The 22,690-nt window shown below is 43.9% G+C and overlaps 1 protein-coding gene across 3 annotated transcripts in view; it reads left to right on the plus strand.

The window, feature by feature from the left end:
* The window catches only part of LOC119453260 (serine/threonine-protein kinase/endoribonuclease IRE1-like), a 57,488-nt gene that overhangs the window by 18,995 nt on the left and 15,803 nt on the right, over nt 1-22,690 (plus strand). For 2 of the 3 annotated variants that reach the window (XM_049667673.1, XM_049667674.1), the window contains exons 9-21: nt 1,560-1,749; nt 3,636-3,717; nt 4,227-4,350; nt 7,728-7,766; nt 9,608-9,759; nt 10,143-10,460; nt 12,228-12,294; nt 14,729-14,822; nt 16,997-17,126; nt 18,193-18,355; nt 20,157-20,350; nt 21,207-21,348; nt 21,799-21,923. In XM_049667673.1, the coding sequence (XP_049523630.1) occupies nt 1,560-1,749; nt 3,636-3,717; nt 4,227-4,350; nt 7,728-7,766; nt 9,608-9,759; nt 10,143-10,460; nt 12,228-12,294; nt 14,729-14,822; nt 16,997-17,126; nt 18,193-18,355; nt 20,157-20,350; nt 21,207-21,348; nt 21,799-21,923 (1,820 nt within the window). The remainder of the gene's footprint in view (nt 1-1,559; nt 1,750-3,635; nt 3,718-4,226; nt 4,351-7,727; nt 7,767-9,607; nt 9,760-10,142; nt 10,461-12,227; nt 12,295-14,728; nt 14,823-16,996; nt 17,127-18,192; nt 18,356-20,156; nt 20,351-21,206; nt 21,349-21,798; nt 21,924-22,690) is intronic. The other variant, XM_037715286.2, reaches the window with a different exon arrangement.

Raw genomic sequence — 22,690 nt, forward strand, 5'->3', positions numbered from 1 at the left:
GCTGTTGCGTCGCAACTGTGGGACCGTTCCTGCATCATACGTTGCGAACTGCCACCCCGCGCCGGCCCGAGCGGCCATTTTGACTTTTCATGCCGCTTGGCTTGGTGGCTTGATGATGGCATTGGCCGCCCAAAGTGCCGGGGGCGACAACTATGACGTATTTTCGGTTTCCGCCAGCAAAAGTATGGCCCTTGAGATCCGTATTTGCTATATAAAGATAGTGTCTATGAGGCGTTGTGGACCTAAAATTGGTTTTGAAAAACGTGCGAGGGGAGCCGACGACTGCGTCTAAATCTCGCACGCGCAATAGAGAAAAGCAGGGAGGGAGCGCGCCTTCTTCCGTTGCGCTCGAGGCATCGGAGAGGGAGCGAGGGGGAGGGAGGGATATGAGCGGCGTTGTACTCTAGCATCAACTGCGTACTGCGCGATCTGTGTTGAGGGCAGAGTCTAGCAGTGTAGGTGTGTCGGCGGCTTGTAGCTTTGTGCGTGCCGTGTGTTCTCGGCGCTCAGTTTGCGTTGAAGCGATAGACAACAGCACGAAGGTCACTTCGCTCGCTTCTCCAGCGGCGCTTCCACACGCCGCCAGCGTTTGACAGCGCGTCGGCAATCGAAAAGGAGAGAGTACTGGCTTGGCGGGCTAGGCCAGCTGCAGCAAGCGGCAGGACCAGGTTTGAATGAAGGGAGGGGGAAAGGTCACGCCCGCGGTGGCAAGATCGCCAGATCGAGGGATGCAGTCCCGGCTCGCACACGCACACATGCACACGTGCGCTCGCTTCGTATTCCGTCGCGGAGGAGAAGGTGCTTCCGGTTGCTGCTCGCGCAAAAATGACAAAATTTTGGGCGAAGTCTCTAAGTTGTGGGAGGGGAAAATTCGTTATATCGAGGGGTTCTCTCGCTGTCACTTCGTTACGTAGAGGTCTTAAATACATGTGCTTCTATGGAGTAACGGCGGGGAATAGAAAAACTTCGTTATATCCAGGAATTCGTTCTATGGAGGTTCATTATAAGCAGGTTTAACTGTATTGTCAAAATACAAAACTGAAGCAACTAGTCCCACGGGAGGCCACCATTTTGTCAGTTGACTTGCCTCAACTTCGATTGCTGGTCTCAGTTGAAGTCAGCTGCCATTCTGACGTCAATGGTAGGTAGAGTTTCCATGTGACACCACTCAACTGGGATTGAGCCCAACTGTATTTGAAAGGATTCATATTAGAGAGATAAAGACCCTTGTCGCCTGATGCCCGGAGCATGCTTACAGTTTGAAATGGTATAATGTCAGGTCTGATAAAATCTCCTCTGGTTTGGATGAATCACGAAGAAAACACAACAGACACTGATTGAGGTGAGAAACTTGATGTTCCTGCCCCAGTGCAAGAGTCTTGATTGGGAGCAAGCTTCTTCTGGGGGGGGTCGAAGTGTGGAAAGTCTTCCATAATTTCTTCGTCTTGGTCAGCGTCTGTTTTGTTTTGAAGCAGTATTTTGGAGCTGGTACAATTGATGAAATCTGAGGGTTCATCACCGACCACCCCGTGACTGATTGCGGGTGGGGTGCATTGCAGGTGATTTCCTGTGGGAGCGGGAACTGGGAAGCCCCGTCGTCGCCGTCTACGATGTCGGCGAAGAGGGCACGCTGCGTCGTCTGCCTTTCACGCCCGTGGCTCACCGCACCCTGGAGGACATCACGGGGCGGCTCAAGCGCTCCTCCTGGAACAAGAACCTGCTGGAACCGTCGCAGCACACCACACTCTAGTGAGTGGTGACCGTGCCGTGTGATATCAGTACGGTTGCGCGAATATTCACAATTTTGAATATGAATCGAATAGTCTTTTCTGTTCTGCTCTATTTGATTCAAGAATTGACCATTTGAAATTGTTGAATATTCGTTTTGTTTCACTACTGCTGGTACAAGAGACAGCATTTGTAGCAGTCTACATGGAGAAATACCGATGCAGGTGGTGACTCTGCCGAATGATTATGGTGCAGGATAATGGCAGTTGACACGCTGATGAACCAGTTTTCCGAACGAAGGCCCTGAGAAGATGTCTTCTGCACAATAGTTTCTAGTCATTAAATATGCATGCCTTAAGGCAGCCTACAAACTTGTCTTGAGTTCGGCAGAGCATATTATTCTTTCGCCAATCTCGCCATGTTTGAATTTCTTTCAAACGATGTGCCCTGTGCTGTAGCATTGCACTCAGCTCCTTCAGCCAGCGCTGCACTGCACTACATGTGTCTGGTGACATGCTGTACCTGTGTTTCATCATTGTCATTGTCATGGTGCACCAGATACAATCACTTTTCCTTTATTTATTTTTAAATTTTTTAACAGTTTTTTACTAGACCAGATATCGAGTTGTTAATGGCATCAAGTGTATCACATGATGTAGATGAGCCTATTGAAACAGACTCCACACAAGCTTTAGATTTCACTTTGTTTAGAAATTGAATGTATTGGGTATTCGATTCAATATTTGAAGGCTTTTTCTTTTTTTTTTTAAATATTCGGGTTCAATTCCATTCGAATTTTTCGCTATTCAAGTACTCCCAATTATAAGTTTATTATGAATCCTAATGGAGATTGAAATTCAATTGCAAGGCGATATTTTTTACAAGCTAACTATTTGGGCTCTTAGACGTTTGACTAGAAAGGAGTGCACGCAGGAATCTCATTGCAGTCTGTACAAGCTAAAAAAAGGCATTTAGGACCAGATGTGTCAGCACAACAGATCATTTATACAATGTTTTAAACAGTGCTACAATTTATTAATACAACCACATAAGAAAAACAGCACTGTAATATATAGAAATGCAATGTAATAGAAGGATCACTTGTATATGAAGAAAAACGTAAGTACGTAAGCATATGATCAGTGACCAACATGTTTTATACTTGAGCTCAACGACAATCAGGGCAACTGAGGTGCTGTATTTTTTGTTCTGACGCGTGTCGTCCCCCGCGTGCCCAGTGTTGGAGGTGGCGTTTTGGGAGGTCAAATTCACGAGAGTTTTTCTCGTTTAAAATACATAGGACTTTGCCGGCACCTACAGAGCAGTTTGAATTATCCATGAATTCAAATTGAGAGATTTCGAATGATAAGGATTTCACTGTAACAACCATACGAAGCCAACAGAGAATGAATCCAGGGAAAACGTTGGAGACATTAATTGTTTCTTCTTAATTTAATTGTAGGGATAAGGAAAAAAGGGAAATGAACATGGAAGAAATGATAACTTGCCATTGGTGAGTGCGAAGCCCGCAACCTCTGCGGGATGTGTGCAGTGCTCTACCTTGTGCAGCGGCGGTGCCTGTCCCCTTATTCACTTTATTGCGTATTCGTGTACGTGGAGCGCTTAGGCATTTGGATATGTGCATGGAGTACGTTGGCTATTTGTATGTGTATTTGTGTTATGCGAAGATCATGGTTCCAGCTCCCAGCTGTGGTAATTTGTTTCAACATTTATTTCCTTTTCCATTCTTATTTCTAGGTTAGAATTAAAGAGAAAGCAAGGTTAATTTCTACAATGCTTCCATTGGATTTGTTGTCTGTTGTCTTCATACGGCTGTTATATAGTTACGTCATTGAAGTGATCAGATGCACCGATTCATGCGTATTTATTTTTCTATCTTCCTCCAGCCCGGCACTGTACGTTGGCGAGCACGCCAAGGCGAGCTATGCGCTGGCTGCTCTGGTGGACAAGAACATGCCGGTGATGATGGTGAGGATGTTTGTTTTCCCTGTCTTCTAGTCTTGGCTTTCTAGTGGCATGCAGTGTTCCAGAACAAATAGAAACTTTTCAATGGATGCCTAGGAACAACACTGAATCACTTAAGTTGATGCATCGTTTTTGACTTGTCATTTGCCTTTCTTTTTTCTTTTTTGGCTTTACATGAAAGCCCATGCCTTTTAAACTGTAGGAAAAAACGTATACTGCTAAGTGTCTGAGTGCCCAAAATAATTTTCTGCGAATCAGTTTCTGCTTTTATCCCCAGGAGTTGAGTACCCCACAAAGTCATAACATGCAGGCTCGCTCTGTTTCCCACACGCGAGTGCAGCCAAAGGAGATGTGTGCATTGCTCCTGTTAATTTCTTTACTCACTTATTTCTGGTGTGTAGTTTAATGCTACCTGTTTCTTTGTTGGCCTTGCAGATTTGAAACTTCTTAATCATATCACATTTTAAAAACAGATAATTTTACTTTTAATTTCCTGTCAATCCCAACAACAGTCACGAGACCGAAGGATACCTCTCCTGGAAGGTCCCATTTCGCCAGGTGGCCGTGCAACGGGGGCGACGGCCGACGACTTTGAGTCACCGGGAAGTGGCACGAAAAAACGATCCTTCGTTTCTGGTAAGTGAGCTACAGCCTACTGCGCAGTTTTTTTAAAAATCAATTTCCAACAGTAACTTATGTAGTTAACTGTTTGATGATAAACTGCTGGCATGATTCATTGCTAGACACAAAAATGGACACCAAGCACAAACAATGAAATAAGAACTGAACGAAAAAAGAAACACGAAGGCAAAACATTTCGGATCCCAACAAAAGTTGTCTTGTTCACAGCGAAGCCTGATAGAATGAGTGGACGATTACGTACGCATATTTGCATGCAGTGAGGATTAATTGGAAAAGGGTTGGATCACTGCAGTTCAGCACAGCATCAGTGGATTCATGCCTTCATGACTGCTCATCAAAAATACCAATGCCACACTAAATTGCAACGATAGCAACTTTATTTTACAGCAATAGCTGTTATGTGCTCACTCCTCCAGTTATTTTCACATCCGCGTTGGTTGTGTCGATGTGTGTTGCAGGAATACCAGATTGCTTCGCGAGATGTTTATAAAGAAGTAGAAGGTCTGCAGGGTCCCACAGGGATTCAACACGAGAACCAATGATTGCCAGCCAAAGATTTTTCCTCTCGTCCACTTCATCAATGCTGTAGCAGCGAATACTACACAGTAGCGCCGCCAACTGAAACGATTAGCCAACATGCTGTGATTGGTTGACGCCGTGCTTGGGGCTTACTCATATGTAGAGTCGTTCGTTTTCAGGTTTTACATTTTTTAATTTTAGGGGGTAAAAATTGGGTGTCACTTTTAAAGAGGGAAACCAGGGGGAAATGGGCGTTTGTTGTGGTCTGGTAGCCCAAAGTACGGGATTTTTCTGGTAAGTTTTACAGGCAATTAACACACGCATTCCGTTGCGCAGTAATGTTCTTTTTAAGCAAGCAAAAATCCCTCACAGGAGCTTTTAATAGTAAAGAGAGCTACTTGCAAGTCGTGTGACAAACTCATCTCTACAAATGCTCGTTATCAGGCAATATTAATACATTTGAAAGAAACCGCATTCACAAAAACAACAAATAGAGTCGGGTTTGGGAATCCCTTTATATACTTTATTTTCTGCACTTTCTAACACAGGAAAAAAAATACGAAAAGTAGGGTACAGGGGCGTGCGATGCTTTTCCTTGTATTACAGGGCTTTGTTGATGTACGTTATCATATGCGTTGGGAGCATTTCTATGTCCATCCTAGACTTGTCGGGCCTTTCATCCTTGCCTACTGTTCTCCTGTTTTACTGGTTCCCACTACATGCTTTTGCAACAAAATTAATAAAATACTGTGTAGATGAACCAAGCACCATTGTTTGAATGTAACGTAGTGGGGCAAACGTCCTCTCGAAGTCACAGCTACCGTTCGCAATGTGGAGCAACGTCAATGGTGCGTTTTTTCTCTCCCCAGCGCAATACCACCATTTACATGTAAACATAATGCAGTGCGCCATTCTTGTTTTCATGTAAATGCGGCTGTTAAATAGGCAACAAGCTTTCATTCACACAAGGGTGGCAGGTGCTTGAATATGTTATATTTTTTTATATGCCAGTTTTCACTTGAGTGTTAAGCAAAAACGAGGCATATACCACATTCTTATATTCATAATGATAATAATAATAATACGATTTATCTTGACCATTTGCTCATGAAAGGTGAGCAGCATTTGTTAGTTTTGTAACAGCTGCATTTATTATTATTCTTTATGAAAGGGCAGAATTTGTGGAGATATCGGGTTTAACCCGATTTTCATCAATTTTGTTCGAAGTGCAAAAATCAGGAATTCTTGGGTTTTGCACGATAGCGAAGGGCCCTACTCGTATACCATCACCGAGGTAAAAGAAGTTAAACAAAGCCAGTTGTAAGAAGCAAAGGACGGGATAGGAAAGAGGGGGAAGAAAAAGATGTCTCTCTCCACCACTAAAGAGCGCCACTTTCACTAGAGAAGACAGCCTGAACTATACTCACAGGTGGCATCTTTCTTTCTGTGGCAGTGAAGGGAAAGCTATAGAAGGGAAACGCATGGGTGACAGCACTCCGTAAGATAGTCCCACGCTCCCGTTTGCATTTGTTTAACCTATTGAATGAAACAGACAGACAGACAATGAACTTTATTCAGGTCCTGAGGAGCGACTCCGAGACCCCCAAAAAATGTTACTTACTACAGATTTTATGTTGAAATTAGACATAGAGAGCGCCACTGTAATTTAAAATTTATTTTCTCACTTTGCTCTTCCACAGTTTGGAGAATGTGAAACTGTAACAAGTAGCAGGCTACACTGATTCAGTATATGTCCCGAGAGACTGAAACAGACATCAAACTGTCAAGCTCTGCCGGACTTGTTGGCGCACTAACACATCCGCTTAAATCGCTTTTACGTGTACAGAAGCTCTGTAGAAGTTCTTGCTTTTCCTTCTTCGATGTAGAAAGGTGTCTACAAGTGTAGACCCCTTTTTGTAGGCTAGTTCGCTCACTGTAAACGGGATGGCGCCACCTGTGTGCCCAGCCATTTCTTGCCTCAAGATTCGCCATGTAGCTTCAGCCACGATGCAATTGCCTGTCATGACGGCCACGTTCTAATAATGCAAGAACACTCCTGTACTTGCATTTAGGTTATAGTTCATGCCGACTCTGTAAAGTCAGTTTCGCCACTTAACAGAGGTGCTATGCAGTGAGGCATATTATGAGTGGATAGGGGCCACTGTCACAGAACATAGTTCTTGTCCCTGTTATTATACATGCGTGAAGAGCTGTTTCTGATATTTCTGTGGTGATTGGGGGCCTTCGTCATTGTCACATTTTCTCGCTGTTATGTTGTTTTTTTCCACAGTCCCCCCAAAAGTGCATCAGTGGGGTTCTACTGTTTACCACTATCTTGAAACATCCTTGTCTAACAACTGTATGGTTTTTGCAAGCAATGCTCCATGAAATTGGCGCTGCTGGAAAAAAAATAATAATAATAATTTATACTATTGCAAAAAAATTTTAACCATTGACATTCTTTTAGATCCACATTTGATTCTGTAAAACATAGGAGACTATTGAACAATTTGCATCACTACGGTGTGAGAGGTGCATCATTAAAATTATTTGATAGTTACCTTCAGGAACTGGTGCAGGGCACCGTGGGTAAGGGTATCACTTTTCCTGCAGGGATTGTGACTGCATATTAGAAAAGTCTTGTTTCTGCTTTGCAAAAACAGTATAGTCAGTATGTCAAATACTAAAGACAATAATATTTACCGATGACACATCTTCTTTACAAGATACTAGAACTATTGCAATATTGTAAGAGAGGCAAGCGCTTATCTTTGCAAACTTTCGACATGGCTACAATTAAGTAAACTTGAACTGAATCTAAAAAAAAAAAACTCAATTCATAATTTTTTCAGCGCCAGATAAAAATGAAGATGCCACAATTGCAAACAATGGTGAGCACATTTCTCCAGAGAGAGATCGATTATGTTTGAAGGCATTATTTTTCAGGAGCACTCGCTTCTGGTCACAACATGTTGAATATATTCAAATGAATATTGCACGCTCCGTAGGGCTTATCACCAAATTGAGAAACGTGTTAGCTGTGCCTGTGAAATTCGAGCTATACTTTTCATTTCTCCATTCCTGTATATATATTATGTTTTGTTCGTTTAGGGTCTCCTTACTAATGTTTGGTTGGTTTTCCTATGTTCGCCCTTGTTAATAACATTGCATACAAGAGACATGGGTACAATAGACACTCGGTTGCTAAGGACAACTTCTTTAGGTCCCTAGAGTAAATTCTTCACTATTTAGAAAAGACAGAACCCCGACATGGTCACGCAACTTGGCCGACATCATACCAACCGGTGTGCGCTGCAATTTTCATTCCCTAAATAACATCTAAGAGGACTTGAAAGGTATTGTGAGCAACAGGAAGGCTTGCAAAGTGAAGTGCTTTACCTCCAGATGTTGGGAAGAAAGCTAATACAATCTGCAGTCACTAAAAACCAAACTACTATGAATGACTTCTTTAAGCCATCCTGAGCAATTTCCTGTAGATGACTTTGATGCTGATGTATAATAAAGTGATCTAGTCGGACTCCTCAGTGTTTTTTAGAACTTTTGGTTACAAGAGACCTTGGTTACAAGAAACATGTTTCCCAGGTCTCTTGAGTGTTTCTTGTAACGAGGTTTTACTGTACCGCTTCAGAAAGCTAGGTCACGAAATACCTAAATTCTTAAGTTCAAACTATGAAATGCTTGACTTAGCTCGACAGAACTGTTTAGAAGTGCATTTTACATGTACCATCCACACACTCCTAATCACATAATTACTACACCACAATCCGTTCATGTCTGCTAAACATTTGCAATCTCTTTCGTAGGTTTTATTCTTGTATGTTCTTTCTTTTTTTCTCTTTGAATTGATAAATTTTGCTTACTTATGTATTTTACTCAGTGTACTGTAATGGTCTACTCTGGCTTGTGTGTTATGTCTCATGCTAATGTTTTAACTGTAAACGTCTGATTACTGCCAGTGTTTGCTTTCTACTCCTTACCAGTGGACAGGACTTAGTCAGGTGTGAATAATGCATTTCGATGGTGTTCACGGCGCACACATACTAAGCGAAAAACACAGACAGAGTGTTTTTATTACGTGCAAAATGTATACACTGGTCAATAAAGAAGAAGACAAAGCCAGGTAGAGTGACTGATATACATCATCTTTCATATTTCAAGTACGTGCCCGCTGAATAATGCCTTTTGCATGCCCTTCCAGGGTATTTTTCTTGTTTTTAAACTCAAACAATGAAGAGTTCTTCGTCTTATCATTATTATTTACAATAGTTTCTAGCCGTGCCTTATAGTGAGCACATTGTACAGTGTGGTACTACATCTATACTATGCAACATTTAATGATACAGTTCCTATAGTTGCTAATCATCCACAATTCAGAAAAAAATTATTTAGAGCACACAAAATAGAAACGAAAATATATGTCAGTATAGTGCTATGTGGTACTTTCGTGCTAAACATTGTGAAGACAAAATAAAGCAGATTATGAAATTTACAAAAAATGCATTCCTTGGTTGTAATGTGCCCCCATTTGTAGCACTTTATTTGCCCATTAGCTTCCTTGATGCCTGTTGTTCTGCCCCCATCTCTTTCCTGTCAAAGTATAATGAGAAAAAAAGAAAAAGAAAGTAAGAGAAAAGAACAATGCAAGACAATCAGTAGACAATCACAACGTACGTGCAACGTGACTGACATGATAAGCATTGTGTATTGCCAGGATACTACGAGTACCCGAACACCATGGTGGCCGTGCTCTTCTCGAGGCTCCAGATCGGGTACCGAAGCCCACCGCAGTCCGAAGATCCGACGAGCCGGCGCGTCAGGGACCAGCATGATGTGCCCTCAGACGAAGTGCACATAGAGGAACGGGTATGCATAAGCACAAAGTGTCTCACACAATACTTTACGTGTTTACCTCGATTCTTATGTACACACAAAGTTTTTACGAATGCAGAGAACAGAAGATAATGTGCACCCAAATTTAAGTTGTGTCCATTTTTCGAATGAAAAAGAAGTTGCACGCTTTCAACTCCCATAATCAGAACTGAAAATAAAAGGAACCTGCAGAATTTATTTTCACAGAACGTACATTTATTCACAGTAAATCTCCATCACAGTCATGGCCATCTTCATTGCTGTTAACCATGTGTCTACAGGTAGACCTGGGTAGATGTATGTTCATTAATGACGTTACGGAGGAGCATTCCGTAATTTTCAGGGTGCGGTTCGGAAGACGATTGCTTGAACTGCAGGTTATCCCAACCAAGGACGTTGACGGTCTTGGCCCGGGAGGAGGGAACTGGGAGATCGGGGACGATGGCAAAAGCTGGAGGCCCATTCCCTTCTTCAACCACAAGGGGGACGATTGGGTTGGCAAGGAGGGCGCCAGGGCCAGGGGGGACAGCCTTGCGCGTCAGCGGCGCCGGCGTGTTGATGCGGCGACCGAGACGCCGGCGTGGCCTCCAGAAGACACGTTGCTGTCCACCTTGGGCCAGTTTACCTGGTCCCAGATGACGCTGGTGATTCTGCTGGCAAGCATGGCGGCAGCAGTGGCCTACCTTTACCCCCAGGTATGGAGGAGGTCTTCTGCAGGCTTTGCTACCTACAAAAAGAAGCTTTTATAAGAATAATGTGTTGAAAAGCACTTGCTAGCTACAGTTAGAACAGCATGAGTGAGTGAGTGAGTGAGTGAGTGAGTGAGTGAGAGAGAGGGAGGGAGGGAGGGAAGGAGGGAGGGAAGGAAGAATGAGTAAATGAGTGAGCGAGCGAGCGAGGAGGGAGGGAGGGAGGAGGGAGGGAGGGAGGGAGGGAAGGAAGAATGAGTAAATGAGTGAATGACGAAGGGAGTGAATGAATGTATGGATAAGTTAATAAGGTGAATGAACAAGTGAATGACAATCTTGATCACTAGCTTCGTAATGGAGAAGTGAACCACTGACGATAAGCTGCAACATCGTAGCGTGAGCGTCCCCTGTGGTCATGTACAATGCTCAGCGACGATTGAAACGCGATACTCGGAGCGCATGGCTGCCAGTGCTTTTTGCTCTATTCGGTTGTAGCTGGGAACACCGAGCTGATGTATTGTGGTGTGTGATGAAAGCAAAGAACCTTTGTGCCTAATTCTGACTGCATTTCGACCTCCAGCGATCACACAGTGCTCCCCGGTGACGAAAAAAGCGTCAGACGCCGTGCGGTTCGTGTATCGCGCTTCAATCGTTGAGCACTGTAGACTCAGATCAGCAGTGCACTGTCTGACACCAGACAGCGTAGTGAAAAGGATAGTTTAGGCCTAGAGTGGTTTACAGAGTACCGACAACCTAACACAGAAAATGAAATGCCATCCGTGCACACGTGGTATGAAAAAGAATAACAGAATTAACTAATGTGCAGAACTTAAAACACTAATGCTACAGATTGGCAATTTGCATGGTGTAGCTGAAACCTCTGAAACATATTGTAACTATTTTACAGGTACTTTTGCAATATATTTGTTCTGCAATACTAGTAAAAGGAACTGTAATGTTTGCTTACAACAAAGGAAATGATATAAGTGCTGTCTATCAACTGAAAGGCTTTACAGGAGCTCAAGAATGTAAACACAAAGTGGAAGCATGCAAGACAAAAAAATGAATGCAACAGAACACTGCTAAATATGCTTCCTGATAATCAATTTCGGAACTGAACAGTGTAGTAGAGGGCCTTTCTCCAGTATTTTCTGACAGGGTACAGAGACCAGGTGGAATGTGATTGTGTCTGAGCGTATATTATTTAACATTTATATGTTGAATCTCATGTGATGAGGTACACAACATGCAACAGTCAAGTATGCTCAGTATACTAACGAATGGCTTTGATAGTTGAGCTGTGGTCCTGAAGGTCGGGCCGTGGTCATTTTCTTGATGAACTTCAGTTGTTCGTATAAATCTGAATAGCAGAAACTTGGCTGAATTGCGAACTTCCGAATCCACTGAATGCCTGGACCCAAATTTAGCGGTGATTCCTTTTCTATTATTTTTCACCCTTCATCATTTGCTTGCACACTGCCGTGCAACTATTATTGCCAAAATTGGCATTGCGGGCATTTGGGCTTGTTGATTCAGTAATATGATAGAATGACACGTGTCGCAGGTACAGCTCGGACAGATAGATAGCTTTTGTGTGTTGCCCCTTTATCTATCTGTATGTGTATGTCTGTACTACAAACTTATCGTCACTAAGATTGGCCGTTTTGCAGGAAGAATTATAAGAAGAGTATGGAATCTAAGGTAAAGAATCGTCATGCAGAATAACAGCCCCCTGATAGCCACTGCTTTGACCTCGCACTTTGTCCTTTCCAGGCGAGAGAGTACCAGCGCTCGTCACGGAGTGGGAACCTGAGGGTCAGTGGTGGCAGTCAAATTCTGGGTAAGCTTTTATTCTTTTATTATTATTATTATTATTATTATTATTATTATTATTATTATTATTATTATTATTATTATTATTATTATTACATTAGGGCTATTTTTTCTAGCTTTTGGGATGTCTATCTGTTATCACATGTAAGGTATGCAAACAATCTGAAAGCCTTGATTTCACCTCAACTGCCAATCAGATGTGACAGCCTCGCTCAACAACAGATGTCGCCTCAAATTTCAGTCACCCTCAGCGACCCCTCCTTGACCTTGAAGCAGTGTCCTCAAGGTCAACCTCAGTTCGTTAGTTTGAGGTTGGGCACTAAGTGTTGAATGTGCATAGTCATTTCCGTTTCACATTCATAAACTTACATAAACATGTTCTGATGCATCTGATACAGGACTATCAAAGCCATTAAACAGTGAATTAAGTGCAATGCTTCATGAAAAAGTTAGTTGAGTATGTAGTTTTGGCTGGGAAACATGCTATGTCAAGGTGTCCTGTGGCTGAGGTAAGCTGCAGTAAAACCTTGTTAAATTGATATTGTAAAAACAGGAAAAAAATTCCAGGATAGGAGGAGTTTCAAGTTATTTAAGTGAGACCAGAAAAATATAATAGACCATATAGAGCCTTTCCAGAATGACATCAGTAACCACTAACTTCCTGACAGAAGCTCAGTATACCAGGAGCAGCATTCTCGGTTGATCGCTTTCAGGGATACCGTCACTGAAAAAGTTTGATGATTGATCCTAACATAACACTTAAAGCCTGCCATCCGAGGAGTTCAGAACCAATTCTAGGCATGGAAAAAAGTGACACTGCTAATTTGTACAGCATAATGAATTCCCGACAATTTTTTCTTAGAGAACTGAAAATGAACTGCGGTTAGAGCACAACTATCACGCCTTTAGCAGGGTGACCGTCAGCGCCGTCACTGTTTACGCCATGTATGAAGCTAGTGCCCTTATCAAGCTGCAATCTCGCGGAAACTTACGCTGTGGGCTCGTATGCTTCGATCGTGTTGCTCACATGCTCCAATTTCAGAGCGCCGATCGTGTTGCTCGAGTCCACGATTAATGCGCTGTAAGCTCATTTGCACACTACTGAGAGCATCCTAAATGAGCGGGTGATAAAGGAAGGCTCCCAGCTTACCGCTCCTGAGAGAGGCCACATCAAAGTGGTAGCAAGCAAGCTCGCCGAGTGAGTGGTGATAGAAAGAAGGGAGCGCATTGTCTGTCTTGGCCAGTAAGCTCAGTGCAGTGCGATCACTCGCTGCTGGGTTTAATGCAACCGAAAGTGATGCTGTTCTGTTGCCTAGGCAGCCTGCACATGGCAAAGTAGAAGGCACTGAAGAAATCTGGGTTGGAAAAAAAGGCTGTTTGGAAAAGATGCCAGAACAATGCAAGATGCATTACGAAAAGTTTGGTGGAAGTTGCGTATCATTTCCTTGTTTGTGGTGGAAATAGCAACAGTTGCTAAGGTTGCTACACCGGTTGGTCTCTGTGATGTGACTTTGGTTGGCATGGCACAAAGTGTGCAGGTGTGCTTCGCTGGAAGTGATGTCAGGGCCTCTCTTGCAGGAAATTGTGAAGATCGGTGCAACCACAAGGGCACGAAGGAAAATCGTCGGGGCCGCAGAATTCTGTTTTCACTTTTCGATGCAATCGCAGCTGCACACAGAGTTGGAAACTTTTGGGTTGCAGCTTTTCTTTGGTATTTTAGCAGCTGAGACATTGACATATCCAGAGTCCGTCGGAAAAAAATTTTGGCATAAGAGGTGAAAAGCACATAGAGTTGACATCGTGGCCGGAAAGAACTTCGACTTAATCATTATTTCAAGATATCAGAGTTTGTGTTAATGAAGGTTTACTGTATACCAAAATGTAGACGTGAAAAAATCTTACTGAATACTGCCAGCTCATTCTCAGGGGAAGCGAATGTGCACCTAAGCAGCTGTGGAACCTTTGATCTCAAACTTCAATCTTGCCAAACATTCAAGCTCGCTCAACCTTGAATTCACACTTGAGGTAGAGGTCAAAATTGTTGACCTCACTGGCAAAATTTCCACCAGTTACCAACCTCAGTTCACGTTCTGAGGTTGAGGTCGGAACCACCTTTGTAAGCATCACCATCCCATTTTCTTGGCAGGAATTGCCGTAGATGAAAACCGGTTATACCAAGCAGCATTCCATGCTAAGTTCACAATGTGTGAACCCTTGTGCCACTATTACACCATAATTGTTGTTGTGCCACCATTGTCATCATGTTTTCATCATGTTGACATTTCTGCTCTCATCTTGTCATCGTTGTCATGTCATTGTCATCGTTTCTGTCATCTTCACCGTTGTTTGATTAGCTTTTTCTGTTTTGAAGGAACCTTGAAAGGCCGCCAATGACACGAGGGTGTCATATCCTACTCTTGCTTGTTCCTTTCCCCTTGCAGAAGTGACAGAAGACGGGGTCTGTCATGTGGGCAAAATCAGCTTTGACACACGAGACGTGATTGGTCGTGGCTGCAATGGAACATTTGTGTTCAAGTGAGTTCATACTTGACATTGTAATTTCACTGCACTTCTCTTCCTCTACTCACTGAACTAAGACGGAATGTACATTCATTTTAACCTTTGTAGAAAATAGCAGCAGTATGTCAAGTAGGGTTTACAGTCGCCTCTGAACATAAATAGCATTGCAGATGGCTGCTCAGAGGAAAGCAATAACGTGCAACCCTTAGCTAGGTTTTCTTTCTTTGGATCATTCATTGCATTTACTTCATCTTCATCTGTTAGCTATGCTTTGCTCCTTCCGCTATGCTGCTACATCGGCCCTCGCAACAAGTAGCCTCTTACGAGGCAACCGAGCGAGCTGAAGCGAATGTCCAAGCATCGCAATGTCCTGCTCCCACGTGACCATATACAGAGTGACGTCACGACACAGTAGAAACGAAACCGAAACTGGCTGTCGAAAAGCTGTTATGGGGGGACCTGGGTCTTCAACGAAAAATATTTTAAATCTTTATTCTTCGAGGTTTACTGCTGAAAACTTGTGCATATATGTAATGTTATGTGCTTATTACGAATAGTATAAGGTCAATTTTCGTTTATCTCTTTTGGTTCAAATTTCATGCAAGTTTCCTGTAATTATCTTCCGCAAAGATTTGCCAATTAGGTGTTCTTAGATATCACTTAATAGGGTATCAGTGGCTTCTCTATGATTCAAGGAGTGCAACAAAACCAACCTTATTGGTCTGCCGCACCTAGAACACGAGTTGCGAGGTATTGAATTAGTCAGCAGAAAAACTTTTTCGAGTTTCAAGCTTTGAAGTCTCGCAACTCTTGTTCTAGGTAAGGCAGAGCAATAAGATTCATTTTGTTGCACTCCTTGAATCATACAGAAAACATTGATAGCCTGTTTAGTGATATCCAAGGAACACATATTTTGCAAATCATTGTGGAACATAATTAAAGGAAGCTTGCATAAAATTTGAAACCAAAGGACATATACGAAAACGGACCTTATATTCGAAATGAGCACATAACATTACATATATGTACAAGTTTTCAGCACTATACGTCAAAGAATAAAGATTCTACAAAATTTTTAGTCCGATTCTGTGAGGCGTGACAGTATTTTTTCTTGAGTTTAGAGGTCTAGGGCATTCATCTAAAAAAAAAATGAATTTATAATGAAGTAATGCCAGTGCCCGTTTAATGTGAGGTTGGAGAACAGCAGCTGGTAAAGGCGGTGCCACCATACCAGTAAGCGCAGAGCAGGTGTCGTGGCACCATGTCTATGAAACATGAAGAGATGCATTGTGGACGCTGTGTGCGTACACCGACGATGTGACTCTGTTTAATCGTCGCACTGATCACGCAATCTGGCACAGTGGTATGTGGCTGAAAGATAGCACGTTCATTTTGACCTCTAAAGAATGCACATTGACTACTAGTCGCTCTCAACCTGTTAACAGCTCCTGTGATATGGGAAAATGATTTATTCACACTTAATTCTGGCGTTCGGCCGCTTGTACCTGCTTTGCAGACTTAGGATGGCTCACCACCCTGCCTGTAATGTTGCTGTGGTGGTACTAGTAACGCACTATCAATATGAGTTCTAGCAAAGGTATTCCTGCATCTTGAGTAGTTTTACACCTGTGAGAGTTTTGTGTCATGGCCATTGTTGATGGATGTATCAACAGGTGAAAAAGCCCAAAACAGTTATCACTACAAAATAATGGAATAGGTATAAAATTAATGTTTTGCATACTTGAATGGAACAGCGCAAAAGATAGGATAAGCAAGTGGCAAACACAAACACAAAGAGTTTACTTCCAACTGGGTTTGTTGACACTAAGTGACCAGAAAAATGAGATAATGGAAGTGATAATTTGCTTTGTATGTGTGCGCAGTGGTTTGAACTGTTGTCTATAAATGCTTAAAAAAGGGGTCGCCTGGTGTCAATAAATTGGTTGAAAGTCGACGGTCTGGTCTGCTAGCTCGGATTCGGACTTTAGTTCATGTTTCGCATGTGTTGCATGGATTTCTGTTGCGATACGGAGGTGCTGGTATTTTACAGACTTCACGTGCACTCATCTTGATGTCATGTCTCTCCCACTTATTTTTGTTGTCATTTGTCATTTATTTAACAGATTTCCTGCGTAATTTTAGGTCTGTTTCCTGGTCATCCGTTGACACCAATAATTCGTTAAACGCAGGGGCACTTTTGAGAAGCGCCCCGTGGCGGTCAAGCGCATCCTGCCGGACTGCATCAGCCTGGCGAGCCGTGAAGTGGACCTGCTGCGCGAGTCCGACGAACACCCCAATGTGGTCCGCTACTTCTGCATGGTGTGTGCTGCTGCTCTCTTGTGCTCCACGGGTTGTGGTGGTGAAAATGCTTCCCCCAGTATCAGTGGTACACTTATGGGCATATCTCGGGCTTCCCTGAAGTAAGAGTGAAGGCTCTGAAACGAATGTTAGTAATTAGCAGTCGTACCTGCATTTGCACAGACTTTGTAAAGTCACCTAGCGGTACCTCAAAACCAGCTCCTTTTTAAAAACCTGCGCAAGTGAATGATTCAACTCTGTGGTTATCAAAATCTCGAAGGAGCTTTTGAGACTGGCTGTCAGTGTGGGTAGCAAGCAAATCGGTGCGAGAACCAAAAGACGGGAAAAATCTGTGCAAGAGGAAGAATTGAGGAAAGGAAGCTGGATAAGATCAGGAAGGCAGGATTGAAACCGGAAATGCCATTCAACTACAACCATTAGGTGGCGGACGAATTTCCGCAGACGTTGCTGCAGTACCTGCATGACGCAGAGCTGCAGGCTTTCATATGTTTTTATGTTTGTGGAGCGCATGGACTTGATGAATGAAGCCAGTGAGAGACCCATCAGAGCCAGCTGGCGTTTTCTTAATCTCTGCTCGTGTTAAGCCTGAGCCCCGCCTGGGCCCCACCCAGCTCCGCACTAACATTGGAAGTTCTGTTTGCACACGTGGTCAGCATGACTCAGGGCAGTGCCGTTGAAGCTGCCACTGCAGATTTTCGTTCTGGTTATGCCTTGCAGCAGTCTGAACTGTAAAGGGAAAAAAATGCAATTTTCTCGGTTATGTGGCTCTGTGCGCTGGATTTCTTGCTGACACCATTTACCCAGTCAAGCTAGCCAAGCTCTAAGTGGAGAGAAAACTGAGCAATTTTGTTTGTGTCATTGCTAACTGTGCAGCAGAGGCGAGGACGAAGGTAAGTGAAACAAATTGCTGACAGTGCTTGCGCTGTGTTGCTCACCTTTGTCCTCGCCTTTGTGCTCGTCCTTCCGCTCGTCTTTGTCACACTGTGTTAGCTGAGCTTGCAGTGTTTATTCAGTGCATGTTGACTGTTATCGCTGTTTCTTGCCTGCCCGCAAATATGTACGCCAGGAGGAGGACCGCCAGTTCTGCTACATTGCCCTGGAGCTGTGCGAGGCCACCCTGCAGGACTTTGTGGAGCGTCCTGACTCGGAGGACTGGGGCCACCTGGAGTCCATCACGCTACTCCACCAGGCCTCCTCCGGACTGCACCACCTGCACTCGCTCGACATTGGTGCGTGCCTAGAGAGTCCGTCTTTCAGGTTTTAAATGTTACAGTCGAACCTGGATGTATCGAATTCCCAGAGGGTCGTGGAATGGTTTGATGTATCATTATTTCGATACACCAAATTATGCCAATATAAAAGCTTCTAATAAAACCCCCACATGTCTCTGGTAATTGGTCAAAACCGTAACAAATAGGAGCTTACCGATTAGCGTATCCAAAGGCAGCAATGTCGACAAACACACCACGATGATTTCAGGTGCAAAAAAATATATATATATATCAGTGTGCAAAATTAACAAATGCCACTCTTTGGAAAGCCATTTTTATGCTGGCAGCCTCACTTTCACCTGAAACTACTTTGTCGACAATGCTGTAGCAGTTTTTGAATCGCTGGATCCAACCAGTTCCGCCACAGAAGTTTTCCTCTTGAAATGCTATCGCAAAGGCCTTCTCGGTTAGCATCGAGCCATCCACAGGGATGTGTTTGGCGTGGACATCAAGAAAGAACTTGTAGAGGGCGTTTTCGGTTTTGACAAACGTCTGAACTCGCCCACGGCAAGCTCCCAAACGACTGCGCTCCACTGCCTTCTCCTTGCATTCGGCCTTGTTTCAGAGAAGTGTACTCGGCGTGCTGCTTGGGATTCCGAAATCATCCGAACGGAAGACTTCTTCTCGCCTGTTCGATGCGTCAGCTGATATCCGGTTTTGTTGCGAAGTTAAGGTTGTTTTCTCTTTCTCTTTGTTGCAACCATTGCGCCCTGGACCACTCTACTTGATGCCGCGAGATAGTGACTGTTGCTGCTGCTGTTGCTTCGCATGCTTGCTGAACGGTACGATGTAATCGAACACGTTGGGTCACAGAAGACGTGCCACGGGCATGGCGACCTGAGCAGAAATGTGAACAAAGAGAGTCCTGCCAGTGGCGGCAGAACTGACGCCATCCCTACTCGCGCGCCTGCACAAGAAAATGCGGCAAAAATGGGGGGGGGAAAAAAAAAAAAGAGCAGCCAATGTGTGTAACGCAGCACTGTAATCGGTTCACCAGAGAGCTTGCCCAGGCATTTTATATACGTCACATGCCAAGTATGTGGGTCGGTTCTCCGTCGGTATCGCTCTGCAACAGGGAATTTTCACTTTGTTTTGAAATCTTTGACCTAGCAGGTTCTGTTAATCTGCATTCTTTCTTCTGGTCTGAGTGTAATGGTGTTTATGTTGCCTTCTTTGCACACTCTGGAATCATGTGGCTCTAGCTCTGTATAAGAGTGGCTTTGCGCTGCCTTCATTAAACTTTCAGGTTGGAATGCATGTCCGTATTTTCATTTCTTTTGATCCCTCCCCTGTCTTTTCAAAAACATACAAATGCCACTTTGTGTGAAGATTGAAGGGGAAATGAGCTGTTCGTATATTTTTTTTCTAAGCCAGAAGAGCTGTCTATATCGGGTTCTCTTATAAACGCACTGCACAGTAGATGTTGTTGAGAGGCATCAGAAAACTAGTCAGCGTTTGAAATAAGCAGGAGTTGTTTAGAGCATTGGTGGAAAGAAAAATGCAGGGAAGAGATTGATAAAACCAGGGTTGTCACAGGCGTAGGTAACTGTACAATATTATGGAGCTTTTAAGGGAGAGACAATAAAGGAGATACGGGCACAATGTTAGACTACAATAGATGTAGTAAAACCTGATTATCTCAAGCAACTTAGGCGACTATTTGTCAGCGTCCTGTTTCAAAGCTGACGCCAGCAGAAATTATCATTGTCGTCATTGACTTTTTTCTGAATGGCTTCATGAAGGCTCTGTGCTTGTGCAGTTCACCGAGACGTCAAACCTCACAATGTGCTCATCTCGAGACGGAACGCCGCTGGCGAGGCTAAGGCCATGATCTCGGACTTTGGCCTGTGCAAGAAGCTGAGCCACGGACGGCTGTCGTTCTCGCGAAAGTCTGGTGTCACTGGCACCGACGGCTGGATCGCTCCTGAGATGCTGTCGGGTCACGGGCGAGCCGTGAGTAACCTTGTCACCGACGCTGCTGCTTGCTGATGCTTTTAGTGCTGACATCATGTGATGACTTGATTCCGCTACATGATTCCGCTACATCAACCTCAAAGAAGAGACACACAGAGTGCATCTCTTATTTGTGGTTGTGCCCTTGCACTTAATTAACATTAAGTAAGCACCAACTAGCCCAGCAACATGTCCTTCTGGTGATGTGATGAGTCTTCTTTTTCACGTCCAAAGCTGCACTGCGCCTGACGCACGTTTTGAACGGGTTCGTATAAGAGGGTGCTGTGGTTAATTATTTGTGCCACTTTCAAGGAATTGAGGCTTCGTACCGTAATTATGAAGTTGACAGCAACCTAGAAACGCTGAAATGGTGGGACACAGTATTTCCTTTAGGAATATTTGGAAATCCCGCTCCTACCAACTCCTTCTTGCATAAAGCCTCCATGCACTTCTTGGTCCTGCACTATTATCAACTGTCCCAGCAATCTGCTGGAACAGTTGATGTGTAATGATGCTTGAGAACAAATCCCTATTTTTTGTGCAGACATAGAAGCGAAATTATGTTTGATATGACATGCTTGATTTTATACATAACTTTATGGGGCATTCCAGATTTCAGTCTCATAAAGGCAACTGAAAATGTTTAGTATTCTCACTTTTTTTCACCATATTTGGTGCTGTCACTGTTGACGTGGTGCAGTAATAAAACGATCACCGTGTACAGGCCTTGTTTTCTAGTGTACTCGCCAGTGAACTACGCTTATACCTTACGCTGTGTTAAAGAAATATATTCTGGCAATGTGAAGTGTTGCAGAGTATCGGCATTAATCACAACCTGTTTCCTTTATCTGCACAGACAAAAGCTGTGGATGTGTTTTCGCTGGGCTGTGTCTTCTACTATGTGCTGAGCGGAGGTCGGCACCCATTTGGTGACATCCTAGAACGGCAGGCCAACATCAAGCATGGACGGCACAACCTCTCGGATGTCGGGACACACGGTGCGTCATGGGTGATCGCTGTGTCCCCTGTATTTATTGCTTACTTAAAGCTGCATGGTTTGAGCTATGATTCTGGAATTGCAATTCAGCCTTGGTTTAACGATGTCACTATTAAAGCAGTATTTAGTGCATCACAGCCAGTATTCGTCACCAATGTACACAACACAAGGACAAGGTCTTTGATCTTTGTTTGATGTGAGTGCTGTTTGTTGTTCACATATGGTGCAAGCATCGAAAAGATGTATTTTTGTGCATTGGATGACTCAAATCCATGAAATATCTCATCTTATGGTTTACTTCTGAACATGTTTAGAGTTTCTGCTGTTTGTTTAAACACGCTTGCCTGAATGCGTGTGAACGAGTTTTCTTCCAAGTGTTGCTCGAGAGTAGGTCATCACAGATGATAACTACATGTTTAAAATAAATGCCAGAACTTTTTTCCCACTGCAGGTCCTCTTGGCCAGTCCCTGATTGAGCAGATGCTGCACACAGACCCCCAGGAACGCCCCTCCGTCTCGGCGGTGGTGAAGCACCCCGTCTTCTGGGGCCCAAAAAGGCAGCTGGACTTCTTTCAGGTAGCTGCCTTGGAACGCATTTTTTGTTTCTGTGCTTGTGGTGTTCCTTCACTTTGCGGTACAGGTTTGCGGTATGAGCTCACATTTGTAGTATGTACGAGCCAATCTCCAGCGGTACATGTGGTGTGAGTTTGCTGCCCCGTATTGTTGAGCACCGTCAGAGATCCCCCACCTGACAGTGCCTGACGGCTTGTTAACTCTGTAACCTCCGAATGTAATCAGTGTCGCTTGAATTCTATATCCAGATGCAATCACTCTTGTCACGTTCTCCATGATCTGCACAAGAAATGAATGCAGACCTTTTGACACACTACTTTTCGACTAAAAAAGTGGATGGCAGTGCTGCCCGTGGGCTCAATAGTCACTACTCGAATGCAGTGGAGGGAACCTGCATTTTGTGGATTGTGGTGCGTATCAAGAAACTAGCAAGAAATGAAAGAAAATAAACTTTCTTGCCGAGGCGGGATTCAAACACGCGTACCCCAGTCCCAAAGCGAGCATCATAACCACTAGGGCATACAGCCACGCTTGCAGAACATGCATTTATGTGAATCATATGATTGTGTTCGAGCGTCGTCGTCTTCGCCCACAGCTGGCGCGTTCGTACGCTCGTACTCTGTTATGTGAAGAGGTTTTGCGCGCTATGAGAGCGAGAGAGAGAGAGAGACGCATTCAGGAGCGGGTCTCCTGGAATGCGGTGTCGGCACTGGAACGCGGTGTCGGTGTTGCAAGCTGCGCTATGCAACGCGCAGTGACGGCCGTAAGCC

Source organism: Dermacentor silvarum, chromosome 5, assembly GCF_013339745.2.
Source record: "Dermacentor silvarum isolate Dsil-2018 chromosome 5, BIME_Dsil_1.4, whole genome shotgun sequence".
Classification (NCBI taxonomy): Eukaryota; Metazoa; Arthropoda; class Arachnida; order Ixodida; family Ixodidae; genus Dermacentor; species Dermacentor silvarum.